Source organism: Pseudopodoces humilis, chromosome 32 (genome assembly GCF_049639895.1).
Source record: "Pseudopodoces humilis isolate 2021_Gansu_Grassland_sample_001 chromosome 32, ASM4963989v1, whole genome shotgun sequence".
NCBI classification, from domain to species: domain Eukaryota; kingdom Metazoa; phylum Chordata; class Aves; order Passeriformes; family Paridae; genus Pseudopodoces; species Pseudopodoces humilis.
In genome coordinates this window covers 748,048-771,150 of record NC_142231.1, presented here as the reverse complement: position 1 = coordinate 771,150, position 23,103 = coordinate 748,048, and the positions used below count along the sequence as shown (strand labels likewise).

The window sequence follows — 23,103 nt, the reverse complement described above, 5'->3', positions numbered from 1 at the left end:
CAGCTGTTCCCTCAGCCCGTCCCTGGGCAGTGCCTGAAGTTCTGGAGAACCTTTTCCTGCTCTCCAGGAACACTTTTCAACAGCAGAACCTTTTCTGTTCTGCAGCTGAACAGACCCAGAGCCCTCAGCCACTCCTCCAGAGCCTGCCCCATCCCCTTGTCCCTGCTTTGGTCCCTCTCCAGCAGCTTTAGATGTTTTTATTTCTCATATTGTGGTGCCCCAAACTTCACACAGACAGAACTCAAAACTCAAATCTCAGCAGAAGAGGGCAATTGTAAAAATGCCCAGTATTTGGGGAGCCTTGGTGACCCCACCCTGAGCAAGCTGGGCTGGTGGGAGGTGTCCCTGAACCAACCCATGATTCCACGATTGCAGGATCACCTCAGATCAGGGGTTTCAGGTACGTTCGCTTCACTTCATGTTTTTAAGAAAACATAATCATCTTCTGCTTTGATTAACATCCTTCAATTTAATTAGCATCCTTCATTTTAATTAGCATCCTCCTTTTTTAATCCTTTATGCTTCACTGCCTGTGAGCTGCAGGAAGGTTTTGATTCTCCTCTTTTTTTTTCCAAGAGGATAATCCCAAGATACACAGGGGAGAAGAGGCTTAGTGCAAAGTAACAGGGTTATATTTTGTATTTTTATATTCTTAGAGAATATTTCCTCTGTGCTTGGACACAAACTGAAACTTGGTATGAAAAAGCAAAGAAATGCTCGACACTCAAGATTTTTTCCTGGTGCACAAAGGCCTCAAGGGCCTCTATTTGAACAATTAAAAGGTAGGAAAAAAGCAAAAAACTCAGGAAACTTGGGTGCAGAATCCAAGAAAATATCATTAAAGTGTTTTAATTCAACCCAAGTGCTCTGAACCCTTGGAAATCTGAGCCTTCCTCTGTGATCTCTGCTCCATCAGACATTGGAGAATGTGGGAACCCAACCCAAAAAATAAATGTAAAAGGGCAAAAATATTTCTTCCACCAGTGGTTTGGAGTACAAAGTGACAAAATCCAGTAGGACTAAGTTTGAGCCAGGATCAGCTCAGGGAAATATGGGGAAAAAACCAGAAATTTGGGATGTAAAACCCAGGAATTTCAGGATGTATCTCCTGATGTAAAACCCAGGAATTTGGGATGTAAAACCCAGGAATTCCAGATGTGTCTCCTGATGTAAAACCCAGGAATTTGGGATGTAAAACCCAGGAATTTGGGATGTATCTCTTGATGTAAAACCCAGGAATTTGGGATGTAAAACCCAGGAATTTGGGATGTAAAACCCAGGAATTCCAGATGTGTCTCCTGATGTAAAACCCAGATATTCGGGATGTGTCTCCTGATGTAAAACCCGGAAATTCAGGATGTGTCTCCTGATGTAAAACCCAGGAATTTGGGATGTGTCTCCTGATGTAAAACCCAGGAATTTGGGATGTGTCTCCTGATGTAAAACCCAGGAATTTGGGATGTAAAACCCAGGAATTTGGGATGTAAAACCCAGGAATTTGGGATGTAAAACCCAGGAATTCCAGATGTGTCTCCTGATGTGACCCAGACATGCCCAAGATCCTCAGAATCAGCCCAATCCAGCACAAGAGAAAAGAAAAAGAAGGAAAATCGAGTGTCTCCTGACACTGCAGCTTCATGGGAAATGGATTAATAACCAGTGCTGATTAACAGCTTATTAATGGGTTATTAATGGGTTAATCACACTCCAGCCTCCAGTCACAGCCCAAGGGGGAAGGAGTGGCAGAGTAAATATGGAATATTTAAATATCTGGAATTTAAAGATATTTGGTTCCTGGGCTGATCCTGTGGTGCATGAACCACCTCAAATCTTTCCTTTTCACAATTTTCAGGAAACTCTTTTTTTTTCAATTTTCAGGAAACCCTTTTAACCCAGCAGCTTAAAAATTCCTTGGAAAAATCGAGTGAAAACATCGAAAGTTTTCCTTGATCTTCTTTTTCCTCCTCCTAAGGCCTGGACCCCCCTCCCACGCTCAGAATTCCCTGGAATTTCAGGACTTACGCCATCATGATGACGCTGAAATCCAGCCAGTTCCAGGGATCCCGCAGGAAGGTGAAGCCATCTATACAGAAACCTCTGGCGATGATTTTCACGAGTGATTCAAACGTATAAATCCCGGTGAATGTGTACCTGGCACCAGGAAATGTGGGGGAAAAACGGAGTTAATTGGGTTTAAATAAAAAAATTGGGTTTAAAAAAAAAAAATTGGGTTTAAAAAATAAAAAATGAAGTTTTTAAATAAAGATGGAGTTAATTCGGTTTAAAAAATAAAAAATGAAGTTTTTAAATAAAAATGGAGTTAATTGGGTTTAAATAAAAAAATTGGGTTTAAAAAAAAATTTGGTTTAAAAAATAAAAAATGAAGTTTTTAAATAAAGATGGAGTTAATTTGGTTTAAAAAATAAAAAATGAAGTTTTTAAATAAAGATGGAGTTAATTTGGTTTAAATAAAATTTGGTTTAAAAAAAAAATTGGGTTTAAAAAATAAAAAATGAAATTTTTAAATAAAGATGGAGTTAATTCGGTTTAAAAAAAATTTGGTTTAAAAAATAAAATTTTTAAATAAAAATGGAGTTAATTCGGTTTAAATAAAATTGGGTTTAAAAAAAAATTTGGTTTAAAAAATAAAAAACGAAATTTTTAAATAAAAATGCAGTTAATTCGGTTTAAATAAAATTGGGTTTAAAAAAAAATTGGGTTTAAAAAATAAAGAACGAAATTTTTAAATAAAAATGGAGTTAATTCGATTTAAATAAAATTGGGTTTAAAAAAAATTGGGTTTAAAAAATAAAAAATGAAATTTTTAAATAAAAATGGAGTTAATTTGGTTTAAAAAAATTCGTTTAAAAAATAAAAAATAAAATTTTTAAATAAAAATGGAGTTAATTTGGTTTAAAAAAATTCGTTTAAAAAATAAAAAATAAAATTTTTAAACAAAAATGGAGTTAATTTGGTTTAAATAAAAGGTTCTGTAAGGTAAGGAAGGATGAAAAGCACAAGGAGGAGCAGGGTCATGGAGGGGACAAACTCAGCATTTTTACAAACAGAAAAAATTAGGATTTAAATGCAACTGTTGGTACTTACTCCACATTCTTTGACCATTCCGGTGGGTTACTAAAAGTCATGAATACACAGTTGGTCAAAATAGTGCACATAATGATCATGCTAAATACTGTGGGACAAAGTCAAGGAGCAAAGGGACTCGCTGGGAATCTTTCCATCCCCTAAAAGTGCCCAAAAGTCACGGATTGATGGAAAATTCAACTTTTTCCTATTCCCTGTAGGGCTGAGATGCCTCCACCAGTCATGGGAAATAATATATTTTTAATATATTTTTAATGTATTTTTAATATATTTTTAACATATTTTTAAAAATATTTTTAATATATTTTTAATATATTTTAATAGATTTTAATAGATTTTTAATAGATTTTTAATAGATTTTAATAGATTTTTAATAGATTTTTAATAGATTTTTAATAGATTTTTAAATAGATTTTTAATAGATTTTTAACAGATTTTAATAGATTTTAAATATATTTAAAATAGATTTTTAATAGATTTTTAATAGATTTTTAATAGATTTTTAACAGATTTTTAATATATCTTTAATATATTTTAATATATTTTAAATATATTTTAATACATTTTAATAGATTTTTAATAGATTTTTAAATAGATTTTATATAGATTTTAAATAGATTTTTAATAGATTTTAATAGATTTTAAATATATTTTAATATATTTTAAATATATTTTAATACATTTTAATACATTTTAAATATATTTAGATTTATTATATTTTTATATTTTTCATATACTGTATTAGACTTTTAAATATTATATATGTATATATGTATTTATATAAATGTAATATTGTTTTTAATCGAATGTATTAAATTTTTAATATAATGTATTACAAACAGCATCTATATGCTGTATACACTGTTATACACAATATTTATTGTATGTGTATACATATATATAATATTTACTATATATTTTTAATATACTGTATTATAGATACTATTTATATTAATATATATTATTAACATTATATGTATTATTATTTATATAATATATATAATATATTTATGCTGTACTATTATACTACCTAGTATATGCTATATAATATATAATACAGAACTGCACAAATAGCATTTTATGTCACCATTCAATTTTCTGGTTTATATAATTTTAGATATAAAATTTATATTTTATTTTATAATATGTATTTTATATTCTTTTATAATTATATATATCTTCTATAATTTTGTATATATTTAATATAAATCAAATTTAACAATAACTAATATTCATAAATAAATTGTTATTTAGAAGGAATAATGAATAAAAAGAAATAAGAAATAAGAAATAAGAAATAATAATTAATAAATAATAATAAATAATAAATAATAAATAATATATAAGAAATAAGAAGTAAGAAGTAAGAAATAAGAAGTGAGAAGTAAGAAATAAGAAGTGAGAAGTAAGAAATAAGAAGAAATAAGAAATAAGAAATAAGAAATAAGAAATAAGAAATAAGAAATAAGTAAGAAATAAGAAATAAGAAATAAGAAGTAAGAAATAAGAAATAAGAAGTAAGAAATAAGAAGTAAGAAATAAATAAGAAATAAGAAATAAGTAAGAAGTAAGAAGTAAGAAATAAGAAATAAGAAATAAGAAGTAAGAAATAAGAAATAAGAAATAAGAAATAAGAAATAAGAAATAAGAAATAAGAAATAAGAAATAAGAAATAAGAAATAAATAAGAAATAAGAAATAAGAAGTAAGAAATAAGAAATAAGAAGTAAGAAATAAGAAGTAAGAAATAAATAAGAAATAAGAAATAAGTAAGAAGTAAGAAATAAGAAGTAAGAAATAAGAATTGTTAATGATTTTATTTTTTTATTATGATTTTAATTTTTATGATGTTAATGATTTTATAGAATTATTTCAGGAGCATCTCAGCCTGGCAGAATTTCCTCCCTCAGCTGCACCCCAGCTCATCCAGGGGGGAGGAAAGGCCACAGAAATAACACAGAGCCAGGGAAAATACTCCCAAGGCAACTCTGAAAAGATGGAAAAGCTTTTCCTGGTGGAAACCTCCACGCCAGAAATGTGTTTCCATTTCAGAGCCATTTCCTAAAAAGAAATACACAACCAGGGTGGAGCAGTCAATAAAATACATCATTTTTCTCCTAATAACACCCTCAGATGATGCTCCCAGAGCTCTCCCAGCCCTGCAATCGGATATTTTGGAAAAGCTTTGCCATTAGGAGGATGTTTTAGAGATGCTAAAAGGGTGAGAAATTAGTTGGTGTCTAATTACAAACAAGGTGGTTTTGTGGCTTGTTCTCCAGATAATAATTCTATTTATTTCCGTATAATATTTTAGTATTTATTTCATTAGTATTTAGTATTTCCATATAATATTTTACTATTTATTTCTTTAGTATTTACATATAGTATTTTAGTATTTATTTCATTAGTATTTAGTATTTCCCTATAATATTTTAGTATTTATTTCATTAGTATTTACTATTTCCATATTTCATTAGTATTTAGTATTTCCACATAATATTTTAGTATTTGTCTCATTAGTATTTAGAATTTCCATATTTCATTAGTATTTACTATTTCCATATAATATTTTACTATTTATTTCATTAGTATTTACTATTTCCATATTTCATTAGTATTTAGTATTTCCATATAATATTTTACTATTTATTTCATTAGTATTTACTATTTCCATATAATATTTTAGTATTTATTTCATTAGTATTTAGAATTTCCATATTTCATTAGTATTTAGAATTTCCATATAATATTTTAGTATTTATTTCATTAGTATTTAGAATTTCCATATAGTGTTTTAGTATTTCATTAGTATTTAGTATTTCCATATTTCATTAGTATTTAGTATTTCCATATAATATTTTATATGGAAAATAAAATACTTCTAATACCAAATAAAATACTTCTAATACCAAATAAAATACTTCTAATACCAAATAAAATACTTCTAATACCAAAATATTTACTTCATTCCATTTTAATTCAGTTTAACCATTTCAGCAGCTCATAAAGCCTAGCTCTCCTTCACACGAAGCACAACCTTAGGTCACATCTGTTCCAAAACTCATCCAGATGTGTGCAGTGAGGGAAGAACAGGGAAAATAAAGAATTTCCCTTCACTGGATGTGGCTAAAGAACTTTTTCATCCAGTAATTTATTATTATTATTATTATTATTATTATTATTATTATTATTATTATTATTATTGTTGTTGTTGTTGTTGTTGTTGTTGTTATTGTTGTTGTTATTATTATTATTACTATTATTACTACTATTATTATTGTTATCATCATCATTTTATTTATTTATTTGTTTGTTTATTTATTTATTTTTTATTATATTCCCAGTAAATTTTAATTTTTCATCCAGTAAAAACCTGGATTTTGTGTCTTTTTTGAGGCCAACCCACATGCAGGACTGGCATTTTTATTTGTGAACTGAGCAAAAGGCAACAGGTAAAGAGATTTCCAGGGATTACACAAAGGTAACTTGGTAATAAAAAGGATATGAATGTATCAAAATTTTAATAGCTATTCTTCTAAACAGATTAAAAGGACTTAAAATGTACAAGGCAGGTGTGGCACTAAATCGGAAGAGTGTTTTCCCTCTGTTTAGTACTACAAAGGTCTGCAGAGAAAAAAAAGAAAGAAAGAGAGAGTTAATGCAGGGAAATTGTATAAAATTATAGATAAACAACTTCCAGGGTAAAAAACAGCATTTTCTGGTTGTGTGGGTTTTTTTTTTAAATAATTTGCTTTATGATGCTCCCATTAGGGTACAACACACCTGCACAGCACGTGGAGAATTGTCGCGGTCACCCCAGGACAATAATTCTACCCCAAAAAATCCGTTTTAAAGGGTTAAAAACTGCCAGCCAAGCTCCCTCTTTCCAGGAGGAAATCCAGGGATTTTCCTCTCCGAGGGAGGAGAGCTGAGCTGCCCCCCTGTGCCTCTCCTGGGGAGAGGATCCGGCAGCGGAGCCCGGAGCCTCATCCCAAAAAAAACCCAACAAATCCCGCGGCTACAAAGGGCTGGAGAGAGGGAATGGTGGGAAAACGGGACGGACTGACGGACAGACGGGACGGACTGACGGACAGACTGATGGATAAATGGGACAGAAGCATGGTGAGAGAGGGACTGGTGGACAAATGGGACAGACAGATGGACAGACAGGACAGACTGATGGACAGACGGGACAGAAACATGGTGGCAGAGACACTGATGGACAGACAGGACAGACTGACGGACAGACGGGACAGAAATGTGGTGAGAGAGGGACTGATGGATGAACAGGACAGACCGATGGACAAATGGGACAGAAATGTGGTGGTAGAGGGAGGGACTGACAGACAAAGATGACTGAGTGATGGGCAAACAGGACAGACTGACGGACGAACAGGACAGACGGATGAACAGGACAGAAATGTGGTGGCAGAGGGACTGAGGGATGAACAGGACAGACAGATGGACAAACGGGACAGAAACGTGGTGAGAGAGGGACTGGTGGACAAACAGGACAGACAGACAGACAAACAGGACAGCCAGACGGACAAACAGGACAGACAGACGGATGAACAGGACAGACGGACAAACTGGACAGACAGACAGACAAACTGGACAGACAGACGGATGAACAGGACAGACAGACGGACAAACAGGACAGACAGACGGACAAACTGGACAGACAGACGGATGAACAGGACAGACAGACGGACAAACAGGACAGACAGACGGACAAACAGGACAGACAGACGGACAAACTGGACAGACAGACGGACAAACAGGACAGACAGACGGATGAACAGGACAGACAGACGGACAAACTGGACACAAACGCCGTGGCAGAGCCCCCAGCCCCAAGGCCAGCAGACACGGGTCACCCAGCACCTCCTGCTCCCCACTCCGGAGGCGTCGGAGGTGTGAGGTTCGTTCGTTAATTAACGAAGGAAGGTTCATTAAGATCCGCGTGACCGCGGGGTGCGGTTCTGCCGCTCCAGCTCCCCGCAGGGAGCACCGGGAGCGTCACGGCAGAACCGGGTCTGTGGGTGCACACCCCAATTCCCACCCAGAGGGGGAAAAGAGCGATTTGTGTTGCGCTCTGGCCCCGTTTATCCCGTTTTTATCCTCTCCAGGATGAGAGCAGCCGGACTCTCCCGGCTCCCCAAGCCCCGGCTGGCTCACGGAGCCCGACCCAAGGGAATCCACCAGGGCTCTCTGCCAGCACAGGCTTCCCCAGGAGAATCACCCCGAGGAAATTTGTCATTCCCATCCTCCTCAATGAAACAACGTATTGGAGCTCCTTTGGCTAAACGAGCCCATTGAGCGGTAAATTATTTGCAAAGGAAATCAAAATCCAGATTGTGGTTCAGCATGGGGAGAGGGAGGTTCGTTAGCAGAACCACTAATGCATCCCCACCAAAAGCACTTTAAAGACAACCCTGGACAGCTCTTAAATTGCAGCATCAAGAATTAATGACCAGATCACCTTGGCATGGACAAACCTTCTAAAAGGCCCCAAGTTTTGCAAAATTGCCATTACAGAGCGCTCAGGGGATGCTCAGTTCTAGGAATCAGCTCTTCCCCCTTCTCTAACACCACAAACTTTCCAGGACTTGCATCCCCTTCCTTTTTAAATCTCTTTTTGCTCTGGAGCAAGACACCCATCCCACCAGGATCCTCACGGATCTCCCAACTCTCCCCACACCTTTTGAACAATGAAACCTCCAGCTGTGCTGGACATTCCGTGGGGACAAGGAGAGCTGGGAGAAGACAGGAATTTCCCAAATTCCCCACTCAGTTTCACCGTGGCTCCGTTTCCCACGGGAGAAATCCCCAGGCAGGAATCCCGCGGCTCGTTCAGCCCAAATCAACAAGCCAGGAGTGAAGGCATCCTCCTTCCCCTGGAGGCACAGGAATGTGTTTGTGTGGCCTCCTGGAGGTGGAAGAACCCAAAAACCCAGAGCCAGCCCCGCTCAGCCGGGGTGGGAGGGTGGGAACAGCCCCACTTTGGCACACACGGATCCCACGGAACACCCACCTCCAGCAGCTCGGGCACGACTGACTCAGGAATTTGGCACTGCCTGCTGTAAAATCACAGAATCCCAGAGGTTGAAAAAGGCCTCCAAGATCATCGAGTGTAACTTGTGACCAATCACCCAGTGCTGAGTGACACGTCCAGGCATTCCCTGGACATCTCCAGGGTTCTCCAAACCTCCCTGGGCAGCCCCTTCCGACACCTGACCACCGTTTCCATACAGAAACCTGAGCTTTGATCCCACTGCCTACCAAACGTGAACTCCCTGCTCACCTGGAATGTGACAGCTCCTTCTTTTCTCTCTGTGCTCAGCCCAGATTTCTCCTTTTAGACCACAAAAATTGGTGAATTATTCCTGCCTGTAAAGCAAATCATCCCTGGGCTTTTCAGCACAACCCTGACACCGATGAGGTGTCCTAATTCCAGTCTGCTCATCGATTGCCACTGTTCCGAGATCCACCATTCCCCCGTGTATCCTATAAAATCCCAACTGAATCTCCACTTGGTCTCATCAATAGAAAGAAAAGCCCAAAAGCCAAGAAGTGTTTGGCAATTTAAACCCCCTCTTAGTTTTCCCTTCTGCTGCTGACATATTAAAACTCCATTTCAAAATGGCTGCAAGCTCTTAAAACGTTTTCTGGATCTGGGCCAAGAACATCCTTAAGAGCTTTTAAGATGTGCTGGAGCAAAACTCAAAACTCAGAGGAAGGTGGGACCTGGAAAAAGGTATTTTGCAGTCAGTTCAAGAGATGGTTGTGTCTGGTTGGACTTCCCAAAGCCTCTGTTGGTTAGAGCTGCGGAAAAATTCCATCAAGTTTTTCAAGGGCCCACCAAAACCTTGGAAATAGGTTTTGTAAAAAAGAAGTCCCTCAAAGATAAATTCTCTAAATCCATCTGCAAAATGATGACTGTGCCCGAGAGAGCGTCGGAACCGACTGAGGGGTGGCAAGAATCATCCCAGCTCCAGGAAAATTGAAACCATTCCTGCTTCCTGCAGGTTTTCCACTGAGCAGCTCTGTAATGGCTGAGGAGTGAGGGGGAGTGGGCAGGAGATTTCAGAAGAAAACAGCTTTAGGAACAGCCTCAGAACATATGGAAGCACATTCCTGCAGCAGCGACACGATGACGGCCCTGACGCTCGATGCCGAGCAGGGGAGAGCCATGACTTCCTCCTGGTGGAAAATGAATTTTCAGGAAACCCTGTGGGCTGAAGAATTACAGACACAACCAGCCCTGACAGCAGCCCTGGGGAGAAGGGCTTTAGGTGCTGGACATGCCCCAGGAACCCCCCTGAGTCCCCTCAGCCCTGCTCAGGTGAGACCCCACCTGCAGAGCTGCCTCCAGCACAGGGAGGACGCGGAGCTGCTGGACAGAATCCTGATTTTGAAGTTTTAATGAGCTCACAATCAGCCTGTGCGAGGAAATCCACTCTGCCTCCAGAAATAATCCTCCACCCTTTCCCCCATCACGAGTGGGCTGCAGTTCTCGAGGAGATGGGAGCAGAGATTCCACGCTTGGCACTCCCTGATCCCAGCTCTGCTCACGCTCAGCCAGCAGCTCCAGCGCACTCCGCCTTCCCTCCAGCACCTGGACAGGACTGCAGACAAGGACTGCCAGGAAATCCAACCTCCTCTCCTCACCCTCTCCCTTTCACACTCGCTTCTCCTGCTCCTTGGAAGCCAACTGGAGAGATGGAGTGGAAGAAAAAACACCACTAAGCACTCAGGACCTGGAAAAGGCAATGAGACTCCGGAAATAAGAATAAAAAGCTGGTTTTTGAGATGGTTCCGACTCTTTCCTCTGTTTCGGCGACTTCACCGAGATGCAAAGCCGGGAGTGGTGTGGTGACCTTGCAGAGTCACCACCTCTCCCTGCAGACAGCACAGGAGAAGGCTCTGGAAGCACATTCCAGAGCCAGACGTGCCTCCCGCAGCCGGGCCCTCGCATCCCTGCGATTTCCCTGGGCCAAGGTGACATTCTGGACCCACAGGGCCCGTTTCCAAAGCTGGCATGTGACTTGACAAAGCTGCAAGTCACTCCCTTGGCACAAAGGAGAGATCCTCAGGTGCTTCTCTGGCAGCCCTAGGTGACCTCGGACGTCCCACCCCAGCCTCACACCTCACACGTGTGTGGACATCTTCCTTTTCCCACTGAAATCCATCCACCTAAACTCATCCACAGCCTCAACCCCCAGAATATCCAGGGACCTTCTGCTGCCTCATCACTGGAGCCTTTGGAGAAGCAGGAGCTCCTTCACCCTGTGCTGTGGCACGGATGAAATTCCTGCTGAGAGAAATGGGAAGTGCTCGAGGAAAAGGGTCACAAGCTGGCAAACACCGTGGCCAGAGGAAAGAAAGGGGCGAGGAGCTGTTTAACAGGAGGGATGGGCTGGGCCACAAATGGATCAGAAGGAAAGAGAAGGCGTAGAAGGTGGAAAAACACTAAAAATGGAAATTTTTAAATGATAAAGGTGTAGGAATGAAAGAGGAATGGAGGATTTAAGGCCACGAGGCTGCTCTGCTCCCACTGCTGGGGCTTCTCCTGAATTCTGTTTGCACATGTGAACAAGGAAGTTCATGTACCTGCCTTTTGGATCTATTAACTGAAATCTTTTGGGTTTCCATAATAAAAATGGGCATCTGCCTTGTGCTTCAGGCCAGGAACTGGAAGGCCATTACGAGTTGTAAAACAAGGAATCATGAAAGAGTTCTTTGTGGTCCTTACAGAGAGACAAAAAGGAGCTAAAGCAGCTCCCAGACCTTCTACCTGTGAGCAAAGGGATTCCAGGTTCTCCTCAGAGTCGTGATTTACCCCTCACTTCCAGACAGGGAGGGGCTAGAATGTGTCCAGAGCTGGGAACAACTTGAACTCCATCCTGGAGGTGTTCTCCAAGGGTTCTGGGATTCTGGGACTCCCATTTAGCAAAATGAAAGCGAGCAGAGAAAAGAGCAGCACCTTGCACAAAACCTGGGCTACAGAGCCAGGACTTGTGACTCCCCTGTGCCACGGTTCTGTTTCCAGGCCACGCTGTTTCTCCTTTAAATATCAGTTTACAGGTGCTGGGAGCTTCAGCTGCTCTGTTAAAATTGCAGTTTCAGTTTCCTTAGACAAACCAAGATCACCGTGTCCTCCTGCAGGGAAAAAGCAACCAGCTGATTTGTCCCCGTGCAAAAGCAAAGACCTGTGATGCAAAACCTTCTGGAGAGGGAGGTGGAGGGGGGGAAAAGAAAATCTTGGAAAACTTCCCGTGATTCAAGCAGATTTGCAATTCCTGATGATTCAGAGAAGAGCCTTTTTTAATGGCCTTAAAAAACAAAATTCTTTGTGGAAAGTCACCAAGCATTGGAAGCAGCATGGAGCACCCAAGGCATGGACACAAGAGGAAGGGAGCAGAGGATGAAGGGTTTGTGGGGAGCCCCTGCGAGGTCAGCGGGGCTGGGGAGGGTTTGCCTCCCTTTCCAGAACCTTCCCCGCACCTCAGCCCACCAAGGATTCCGCAAGGAACGCACGGCGCTTCCAGAGATGTGACAGATGCCTTCAGAGAGGGGAATGCAGCTCATTTCTGCCTCTAAAAATGAAAGGTTTATTAATAGCGTCGTGTTGGGAGGCAAACGTGGAGCCGGATGCGGCAGGAGGGGTTCCCTGCGCCTCCTGCTCGTGGTGGAGGGAGCTCTGCCCGCTGCCCCTCCAGCACTGCCACCCAGAAAATAAACATCAACCAGCCCAGCTCTGCCTCTGACACCACCCCTGAAACTGCACGGACACAAAGAGGCTTCCAAACTCTCCCAGCGGGGTCACAGACCTTTCCTAATGCCTCTGTGGTGGGTGCAAGGGCTCTAGAACCTCTCTTGTGAGGATGAGGAGGCTCTGGATCCCTGCCCCTGGATCCCTGGCAGTGCCCAGGGCCAGGCTGGAGGGGCTGGGAGCAGCCTGGGATGGTGAAAGGTGTCCCTGGATGGGCTTTAAGGTCCCTCCCTTCCAACCCAAACCATCCTGGGATTCCATGAGCTGCTCTCACCACAGCCAGACTGGTTTAATAAAGAGGAAATATTTGTTAAAGAAATGAGAATTATTCCTGAGGATAACTAAGCTGCCTTCTTCCCACAGCAGCTCCTGGTGACGCATCTCCTGAAGGACCACATCAGCTGGGCAACACCCAGATCCCCAAATTCCACAGCCCTGCTCTGAGGCAGAACCTGCTCTCAGCACCCTGGACACCAGGAAAAAACCATTAAATGAATGAGAGTGAATGCAGGGTCAGTTACACTCCTCACTCCCCAAATTCAGCTGATCCCACCTGAGAGCTGCCCTGCCAGGCACGGAGTCACCTCTGAGCACGGAACAAATGTCTGTCCCAACAAAAACTCATGGAATGTTGGTCACCCACGACACGGATTTCACACACAGCCAGCTCTGAACAGCCACATCACAGCTCCTGTCACCCACACAGCTCAATCTGCAGCTCCCCCAGAGCCACAGCTGAGCCTCACTGGAGATGGTGACGGCCTCAGCTGGCTCAATTAGACTTGTGTCACACAAAGCAATGAAATTAAACACTAAAGAACTTCAGTTTTAACCTTCTAAAAACAAAAAAAATCAGTGACCACGCTCCTCAGTCCATCACCAGCGGGTCCCTTCGTCCCCGGCAGAGTTTGCCAAGCGATCTCACCTCAGCACCCCCAAATGTCCCCTGCCACATCACCTTAGCTCCACACAGAAATTAAGATGAAAACCAGTTAATTTGTCTCCTTTTTTTGCCATGATTCTGAGTCCCAGTGCTTCATAACCATCAGCTTCGCAGTGAATTCGTGTAAGTGATGAAATACACACTGAAACCTTTACTGTTACCCCTCAATTAAATTTTTCTTATTGCTGTGAGGGTTGGAATTGGCACATTAGCACAGCTTGAACTATTTTTAGTTTCCAGAGCTTGTTCTCCTAACTCCATCCTTCAACACTGATCATAATCATCTCTATTAAACCTCACAGGAAAATATATAAAACCCCAAACCAACCAAACCAACCCCATCCAAAACTCCCCTTTTTTGTCTTCTGTTTAAACCGTACCCAAAGAATAAAAAGAAAAAATAAGAATAAAAAGAAAAAATAAATAAGAATAAAAAGAAAAAATAAGGATAAAAAGAAAAAATAAGGATAAAAAGAAAAAATAAATAAGAATAAAAAGAAAAAATAAATAAGAATAAAAAGAAAAAATAAGGATAAAAAGAAAAAATAAGGATAAAAAGAAAAAATAAGAATAAAAAGAAAAAATAAATAAGAATAAAAAGAAAAAATAAGGATAAAAAGAAAAAATAAGAATAAAGAGAAAAAATAAATAAGAATAAAAAGAAAAAATAAGAATAAAAAGAAAAAATAAATAAGAATAAAAAGAAAAAATAAGAATAAAAAGAAAAAATAAATAAGAATAAAAAGAAAAAATAAGGATAAAAAGAAAAAATAAGAATAAAAAAGAAAAAATAAGAATAAAAAGAAAAAATAAGAATAAAAAGAAAAAATAAATAAGAATAAAAAGAAAAAATAAGAATAAAAAGAAAAAATAAATAAGAATAAAAAGAAAAAATAAGGATAAAAAGAAAAAATAAGAATAAAAAAGAAAAAATAAGAATAAAAAGAAAAAATAAATATGAATAAAAAGAAAAAATAAGAATAAAAAGAAAAAATAAGAATAAAAAGGCTCTTTAGCAAACTCCTTTCTTGCAGACTCACTTTCTGGGTCATATAATAAGGGTCAAAGTCCTCCAGTGGCACAGCAACCAGCCCTTTAGGGATGTCCCCGTAGATGAAAGGCAAATTCTTCCCCGCCTCAAGGTCACTGTTTGGTTTTGGTTTGCTGTCCTCGTCGTCATCGCGGTGGCTGCTGTCCTGCTTGGAGCGCTGCTTCTTCTTCAGCTCCGCGATGTGCTTCTCGATGTTGGCCAGAGACTCCGGAGTGAAGGGTTTAAAACTCTCGGGGCCCGGTGGTGCCAGCAGCCGCGCTGCCATCTTTTCATCCTGCAGCTGCTTCTTTACAGATGTTGCACCCCTGGGCAGGTCAGGCTCTGGGGAGAGAAAACACCAGAACGGGGTCAGGGCACGGCAGAGCTCCCCACCCTGATCCTCAAATCCTCACCGAGGGGAAGCCTGGAGAGGCAGAGGGTGGGCAGAGTTATAATAAATAAATATGATTAATAAATAAAATAGAATAAATAAATAGAATAAATAAATAAAATTAATAAATAAAATACAATAAATAAATAAAATAAATAAATAAATAAATAAAATAAAATACATAAATAAATATAATAAATAAAATAAATAAATAAAATAAATAAAATAAATTAATAAATAAATATAATAAATAAATATAATAAATAAATATAATACATAAAATACATAAATAAATATAATAAATAAATATTATAAATTAATACAACAAAGGAATATGATAAATATAATGAATAAATACAAGTAAATATAATAAGTAAATATAATAAGTGAATATAATAACAGAATATAATAAAGGAATACAACAAATAAATATAATAAAGGAATAAAATAAAGGAATAAAATAAAGGAATATAATAAAGGAATAAAATAAAGGAATATAATAAAGGAATATAATAAAGGAATATAATAAAGGAATATAATAAAGGAATATAATAAAGGAATATAATAAAGGAATATAATAAAGGAATATAATAAAGGAATATAATAAAGGAATATAATAAAGGAATATAATAAAGGAATATAATAAAGGAATATAATAAATAAATAAATACAATAAATAAATATAAGTAAATATAATAAATAAATATAAGTAAATACAATAAGTAAATATAATGAGTAAATATAATAAAGAAATATAATAAATATAATAAATAAAAATAAGTAAATATAATAAAGGAATATAACAAAGGAATATAATAAAGGAATATAACAAAGGAATATAATAAATAAATATAACAAATAAATATAACAAATAAATATAACAAAGGAATAAAGCGGGTGTTTATTCAAAAAGCCTTCAAGCCTGTCACTGCCCAACAACTTCCACGAGTTCTACAGCACAAGCGAGGAGCAGCTCGTAGGATCTCCCCCAGCCACCCCAACCTGGGCCCTCCTGAACCACAAACTATTCCACAAAAACACATTCTGAAAAGCAACTTCATCCTCAAAGCCACGATTTTCCTGCAAAAACAGTTTGATCAGTCAAAAAAACCAGTCAAAAAGACCAGTTGCTCTCAGCCAAAGTGATTTTTAGACAAAATTCCAAGCCAGCTCAAGCTGGACCAGGGTACTAGCACGTTCCTCACTCCCTGGTACACACAGGAGTAACCTGGGGCTGGGTTTGGGACAGCACCAGCACCAACGTGAGCTGAGCATTCCCAAAAAATGTTCCTTGGTGCCCTAGCAGGTGTTACTGCAGCTGGGAGAAGTTCCCTTAAGGACTTCAGCACTGGAACAAGTGTCCAAGGAGAATTCCAAATGCTCTTTTGGGAGGGCTCACCTGTCTCACCTGCCTGGAGCACATCACAGCTCTGCCACAGGAAGCCAAATCTCACCCTAAAATTTTACAGATATAGAATTACATAAAGAAATTCCTCCCTGTGAGGGTGGGCAGGCCCTGGCACAGGGTGCCCAGAGAAACTGGAGCTGCCCCTGGATCCCTGGAATTGCCCCAAGCCAGGCTGGACGGGGCTTGGGGCAACCTGGGATGGTGGAAGGTGTCCCTGCCCACGACAGGAGTGGGACTGGACAATCTTTAAGATCCCTCCCAACCCAAAACCATTCCATGACTCTATCAATTCTCAGGATTTCTGTTAATCTGAGACCATAAAACTAAAACGATTTAAAAACACTCCCACGAGCACAACAGTAACTGCTTAAAGTTCAATTTCTCTGATTATTTGGGCTAAGACACAGGGTCTTGTTCGCACCAGACACACCCCAAATGACAAAATCAAAGGGAGGAGTGCAGGGCACAGGTGAGGAGAAGCTCCCAGCACCTGCAGCCTCCCCTGGCAGGGTTTGCCCCATCCCTCCAGGGAGCCCCTTGAGCTCCTCCACCCACTGCCACCAGCAGCAGAGCTGGGAGGAAGTTGGTTCCCCCGAATTCAGCCGCCCACAAACGCTCTGCAGCTCTGCTCCTCGTGCCAGGCTCTGGCTCCAGAACCAGCAGCAGGAATATGTTGCATTTCTGAGCTGCTCTTGCTGCTGCTGGTACCTCGTCAGGCTGTTCCCACTCCGGGAGGAGAGGGATGACAGAAACCCTGCACTGATGCAACAGCACTGCAGTGCTGCAGGCTGGAAGAGAACCCAGCCCGGTGCTCGGGGAGGGACCCAAACACCAAATCCAAGAGGAAAAGCACAAAAAAGCACGAGGATATGGCACAGGATGAATCCCAAAGCTACCAGGGGGTAAGGTCCCTGAAGCAAGGGAAAAAGATAACCAGTGAGGTCAGATCTTCTAAGGCAACACAAACACAGCACCCAAATAAATACGAAAGATCTGGAGAGAAGAATGACTTTCAGATTCCTTGGGAATGATGACATGGGGCTGAATCGTTAAAATTCTGCTATTTCAGCACGAGGTCGAGCACTCACAGCCTGCCCAGGCCATGAGGATTGTGCTGTATTCACGTGGGAGGAACTCAGGGATGCCAGAGCCATCACCAAAACAGAACCACAACTCTCTGGAGTGCAGTGGGATTCAGGAATAAACACACAATAAATAACCAAGAATACCTGGAGATGCCAGCCCTCAACACAGCGTTCCCAAAGCGTTCTGAGGGATCTCAGGTTATCCCTCTGCTGTGACAGAACCTTTTACACCCTCCGCTCCACACATAAATCTGAAGCTGCACCACACACCTAGGGCTTAAATGCTGCTTCCAGCTCAGGCTTTATTCCTTTATTTAGATCCAAAAAAAAAAAAACCTGGAGTACAGATCTCCCTCCTTATGTAATTCCAGAGCGCAGCAGGGCCAGGATTCTCTTCCTCTAAACCTGACTGGGTATTTCTAAAGTAATAATAGTAAAGACTCAAAAAAGATGGCAAGAAGGGGAGAGAAGAGCCGGTATCTTGGTCACATTATCTCTGAGATATCACCAAATGGCCTGCTGATATTAAGGAAAATTAATTTATTCTATTCTTGCAGCATTTGCATGCATTTAATTACCAAATTTCCCACATACTGTGAAACTATAGAGCAGCATTGGGGATGTGGTCTAATTGAATGGCACAGATAAATATGTAAGGCCTGAATTTAGAAACCAAAGTAGCTCAGGGACACAGCATAAAAAAAGGGAAAAAAATGAAGGCACGAAGGAATTTGTGCAAAATTACACAACCCACAACTGGAGGCACTGATTTGTCATTTAAAGGAAAAAACACAACCAAACCCAACAAACCAACACCATTCCCCAAATCAGGTTCACACGTGAAGTTTCTCCAAGTTTGGCATTTTGGAATTATTTACAGGGCTGATTCTTGGGCACTATCAACACACAACAGTGAGCTGAGGGTCATTTGTTTTCCCAATAAATTATCCCACACTAAGGGAATGCACAAATTAAGATGTGTGGCTCCACCTCATCTCCATCAAGGAAGAAATTCCACAGCTGAGCTGCTCTACCTGGCTTCTGGAAAGCTAAAAACCTTGGAAATGTTATTTTCCAACCAGGAATGGTCCTGCTGCCATTGGAGACATCCTAGGATTTCTTTCAGCCCTTCCCACATCAGGTTTTTCAACCTGTAACGAGAGAAACGTTCTGAAGAATTGTGACACACAAAAGGTGTCCGGGTGAGTTAGGGAAGAGAGAGGGGTGGGTTATCCATGGAAAACTGCACTGGGAACAACACCAAGCTGCCAAGAGCAGACAGACAGACAGACAGACAGACCCAGCAGCCAGGTGAGCTGCAGAAGAGGGTGACTGGGTTAGGGATCCACGGATACCTGAGCTGGGAATGACACTGCACACCCAGGGAACTCGGATTTGGGTGCACACAACACACACATTGTTCAAATGCCAAAGATTTTCCACCAGAAACTGCTGCACTGAGGTGCCCAGTTGCTAAGACTTAATTATTTTTTTCCTAAATGTTCCCAGCAGTCCATTTACTGGTACATTATGAAATATTCCAATAAATTATTCAAGCTGATAGTCAAAATAAATTAAAAAACACTTTTGAGGCAATTTCCTTGCTTTAATACACTTCTTCCTTTATTAATTACCGAGAGTCAGCCATTCAGAGTGTGTCTTTGAGAGACAGAGACCTTCTGTGTGAATTTTTATATAACCCACATGGACACATTTGCCTCTTGATTCCAACATGAGGACTGAGGCAGGAAGACAAACATGGCATAGATGAACAGCACCCTGAAATCCTGCTGCAGGAGAGCCTAAAAGGCTTCAAGCAAACCCAAAATATTCATCCATGGGGAAATCCATGGCTGGAAGTGGCCTTCAGTCTCCGGATCCCCATCTGCAGTGAATCCTGTGTCTGGAACAATTTTATCAGTGAAAAGGGTCGGTGCTGTGAGCAGCAGCAACTCTGTCCTTTAGGAAAGCTCTCATGGCCCATTTGATGCTAAAAAGTGGAAGAAAAATGAAATATTTCCACTCCCAAGCAGCATTTATTGCTGGGTGTTTCCCCTGTGTAAAACCTTGTGCAAGTTCCCTTGGCTCAACAGGGGAGCTCAAGGGCAGACCTGGGACAGGGCAGGGAAGTGCTCGTGGTCTTGAAATGGCCATGGGAGACCTGAATTTGGACAAACACACCTCTAAATGAAAAAAAAAAATGATCAGAAATGTACAGAGGAAAGAGATGGAGCAACCAACAGCAACAGAAAAAATATGAGAACTGTGAAATGGTTGAATGGTTTGGGTTTGAAGGGACCTTAAAGCTGATTCTGTTCCACCTCCTGCCATGGGCAGGGCACCTTCCACCATCCCAGGCTGCTCTGAGCCCTGCCTAGCCTGGCCTGGCCACACAGAAAACATTCTTATTTAACAACATTTAATAATATTTAATAATATTTAACAATATTTAACAACACTTTCATGAAGACAGACTAAAGGTCAATTCCTGCAGGGTCCTCGCTCCCTCCCAGCAGCTGTGTGGCATCAGTAACATCCCTCAGCAAGTTCCAAGAATCAGAGCTAGTTAATCCCAGTTAATTAATTAATCCCCAGTTCCCTGTTCTGTCCTTACTCAAGGCCAACTCGTGTTTATCTCCAAACTCACACAGAACTTGGAGGTTCACAGCCTAAACAACCTGAAGTGCTTCAATTTCCCCTTTTTAAATTCAAACTTCTGAACAAAGAGCTGTTCAAAATAGCTTTTGTGCAAGAGTTCAGCCACTAACCCAAATTTAATTCCTTCTTCAGTTCATTCAGCCCATCCATGACCCATAAAACAGGAGTCAGGGAATGGTTATTTTACACTATAATTTTGGGGGAATTAATTTCTTGCTGTGGAGCACTCAGATGGTTTGAGTACAAAAGGGGACAAATATGAAAGGGGGGAGAATCAAGAGCCCACTTTGAGTGCTCTGTTAAAAATTTCTGACATCTGCTGGAACACAACCCAGGTTTCCCTATGGAGTGACACTTTTCTTCTCTCCTAATCAACCCTGGAGAATCTGATCAGACAAACATCTCCCTCTGCTAATGCCAGTTATTCCTGCTTGTCTTGACATCACCATCCTGCCACTGATTTCACTCAAAAAAAAAGAGGTTCCTCTCCCACAGGGAACACAACTGGAATGGCCACATTTGTCATCCAACTTCACATTTCCAGAGCATTTCCCCACCTGGGCGACAGAGATCTCACACTGAGGAGCAGCTGAGGAGGCTCAGCCTGGAGAAAATCCCCCCTGAACTTCCCTTTCTCACTCTCCACAACTCGCTGCTCCCTTCTCCAGTAATGAGAGGTTTATTTCCACAACTTTAAGGTCACCTGAATAGTTATTCCTGTCACTTGAACACCACTACCTGGACAATTCAACAAACATTCCTCCCCAGATCACCTCTCAGCAGACTTCACTATAAACTCCTCACACTTTCCAGCTGGGGCAGAAGTAAAAGAAGGATGGAATGGGACTTTTGGAGGGTAGCAAGACCTCTGAATTTTGAAGTGGCTCTGTTCAGGAAGGAGCAAAGTCCCAGTTTTGCTACAGCCCAGGCCCCACTGGCTGCTTTTTCTCCTCAAGATCTCCCATCTGCTGGAGCGCTCCACGAGGCAGGAATAAGTTACAGGACAAGGCTGAGGGAAGGCAGAAATTGCTCTAAATTTGGAACATTTCAAGACAGAATCCCAGAATCACTGAGGTTGGAGAAGCCCTCCAGGTTCATCGAGTCCAACCTGTGCCCGATCCCCACCTTGTCACCCAGCCCAAGCACTGAGAGCCATTCCCAGGGATTCCCTGGACACCTCCAGGGATGGGGACAGCCCCTTCCAACACCTGACCACTCTTCCTGCCAGGAAACCCCTCCTGAAAAGGAGACAGTTTTGCCTAAGCCAGAAGAATACGTGAGGTGTTAAAAGCCAGACTGGAACCTGAGCTCAGGGAGGTTTTGTAATACACTCCTGCAGCAGGAAACCACTTCTTCCCTACTTGTATTCTCCACCTGTGCACAGAAACAGGATCATGAGGCACAAGAGGGACAGTCCAAGCGTTCCTGAACCCCAGCAGATTCCAGCCAATGGTCCCACAATGTCCAGCTCTCCACCCCACCATCACCAAAGTGAGCGTTTCCTCTCTGTGGCTCCTCAGATTACTCCCCCCGTGCTCGTTCCCAACTCCTTTTGCTGTTTTACTGCTCCTGCTCCAACCCAGCCCATTGCTCTAAACTCAACAATAAATTATTGATCCCAGCGGATCTGTCGATACCAACGGAGCCGCTTCGGGGGAAGGCGATCGATACCGAGGGGCCACCGTGTGACAGCAGGAGCCCCACGGAGCCAGCACCACCCAAAAACAGCAACTCTCCACCGAGCTGGAAACCCAGATCGGGTCATTTTAATGAAAAACACACCGGGGCAGCACCACCGGCAAGCACAGACACGGCAACAAACAGGAGGAAGATGATGCTGTGATTTATGTTTCGAAGCCACTTCATTTCCATTCAATGCTGACTTTGTTTCTGCTTTATTTAACAGAATGAAGGCTCGGCCATGCTCCATTTCCTGAGGCACGTGATGGCTCACCCTCCTGCCTATTAGAAACCTCCTCCCACCAGATAGCCACAGGATCATACTTGTTCCACTGAGCAGTACAGCATCCATACCATGATCTACATCTACATACAAGCTTATATAACTGATTAAATTATCTGTCATGGGTCCAGGTCCTCCACCCTGGGTGAACGACACTGCAGAAGCACCCAAACGTGTTAAAATGATGGAAGAAGCCTTCGGTCACGTTGTTAGTTTTATATAAAACACCAAAGTGAAGAATGGGGACTTTCTAAACACACAAAGGATGGAAAAGCCCAGCACTGGAGCTCCGGGAGGCCTGAGGATGGACCAGGGAAAGGTCCCAACGGAGTGCAGGGGCTTGTTACTCCTAAAGGCACCAACTCCCCAAGCCTGGGGCTGTTTAGGGATCCTAAACAGCTTCACCAACTTTATGTGAGGGCACCTGGCCCTGAAGAACGGCGGTGATGGGCCCGAGGGGACAGCAGTGGGCACGGGGAGCGTCCCATGGGCCCCTCAGCCTCACCCACACCTTCTGCCCCCGCTGGAGGAACCGACCCCAGAGCTCCCCAGAACCTCCATCACCGACACAGGAAAACGGGACCATCTCCAGGCCCCATCCCTCCAAACCAGGGCTGCCCTGGAAAACCACCACGCTCACGCTTTTCTCCTCTAAAGACACAGGCAGGAGGGGGGACAGGGACCCCGCGCCCCCACCCCCGTTGATCACAATTAAAGCTTCCCGGTGTGAAAAGGGAAAGAGGACG

General features: G+C 41.3%; 1 protein-coding gene across 4 annotated transcripts in view; it reads right to left on the bottom strand.

Annotated features, from left to right (window-relative positions):
- The window catches only part of SCN8A (sodium voltage-gated channel alpha subunit 8), an 87,113-nt gene that overhangs the window by 62,545 nt on the left and 1,465 nt on the right, over positions 1-23,103 (bottom strand). For 2 of the 4 annotated variants that reach the window (XM_088068760.1, XM_088068759.1), the window contains exons 2-5: positions 14,863-15,194; positions 6,611-6,728; positions 3,106-3,196; positions 2,023-2,151 (exon numbers count right to left, since the gene is read on the bottom strand). In XM_088068760.1, the coding sequence (XP_087924886.1) occupies positions 2,023-2,151; positions 3,106-3,196; positions 6,611-6,728; positions 14,863-15,138 (614 nt within the window). In that variant the 5' untranslated portion in view covers positions 15,139-15,194. Of the gene's footprint in view, positions 1-2,022; positions 2,152-3,105; positions 3,197-6,610; positions 6,729-14,862; positions 15,195-23,103 lie in introns of those variants that run through there. The other 2 variants (XM_088068761.1, XM_088068762.1) reach the window with 2 other exon arrangements.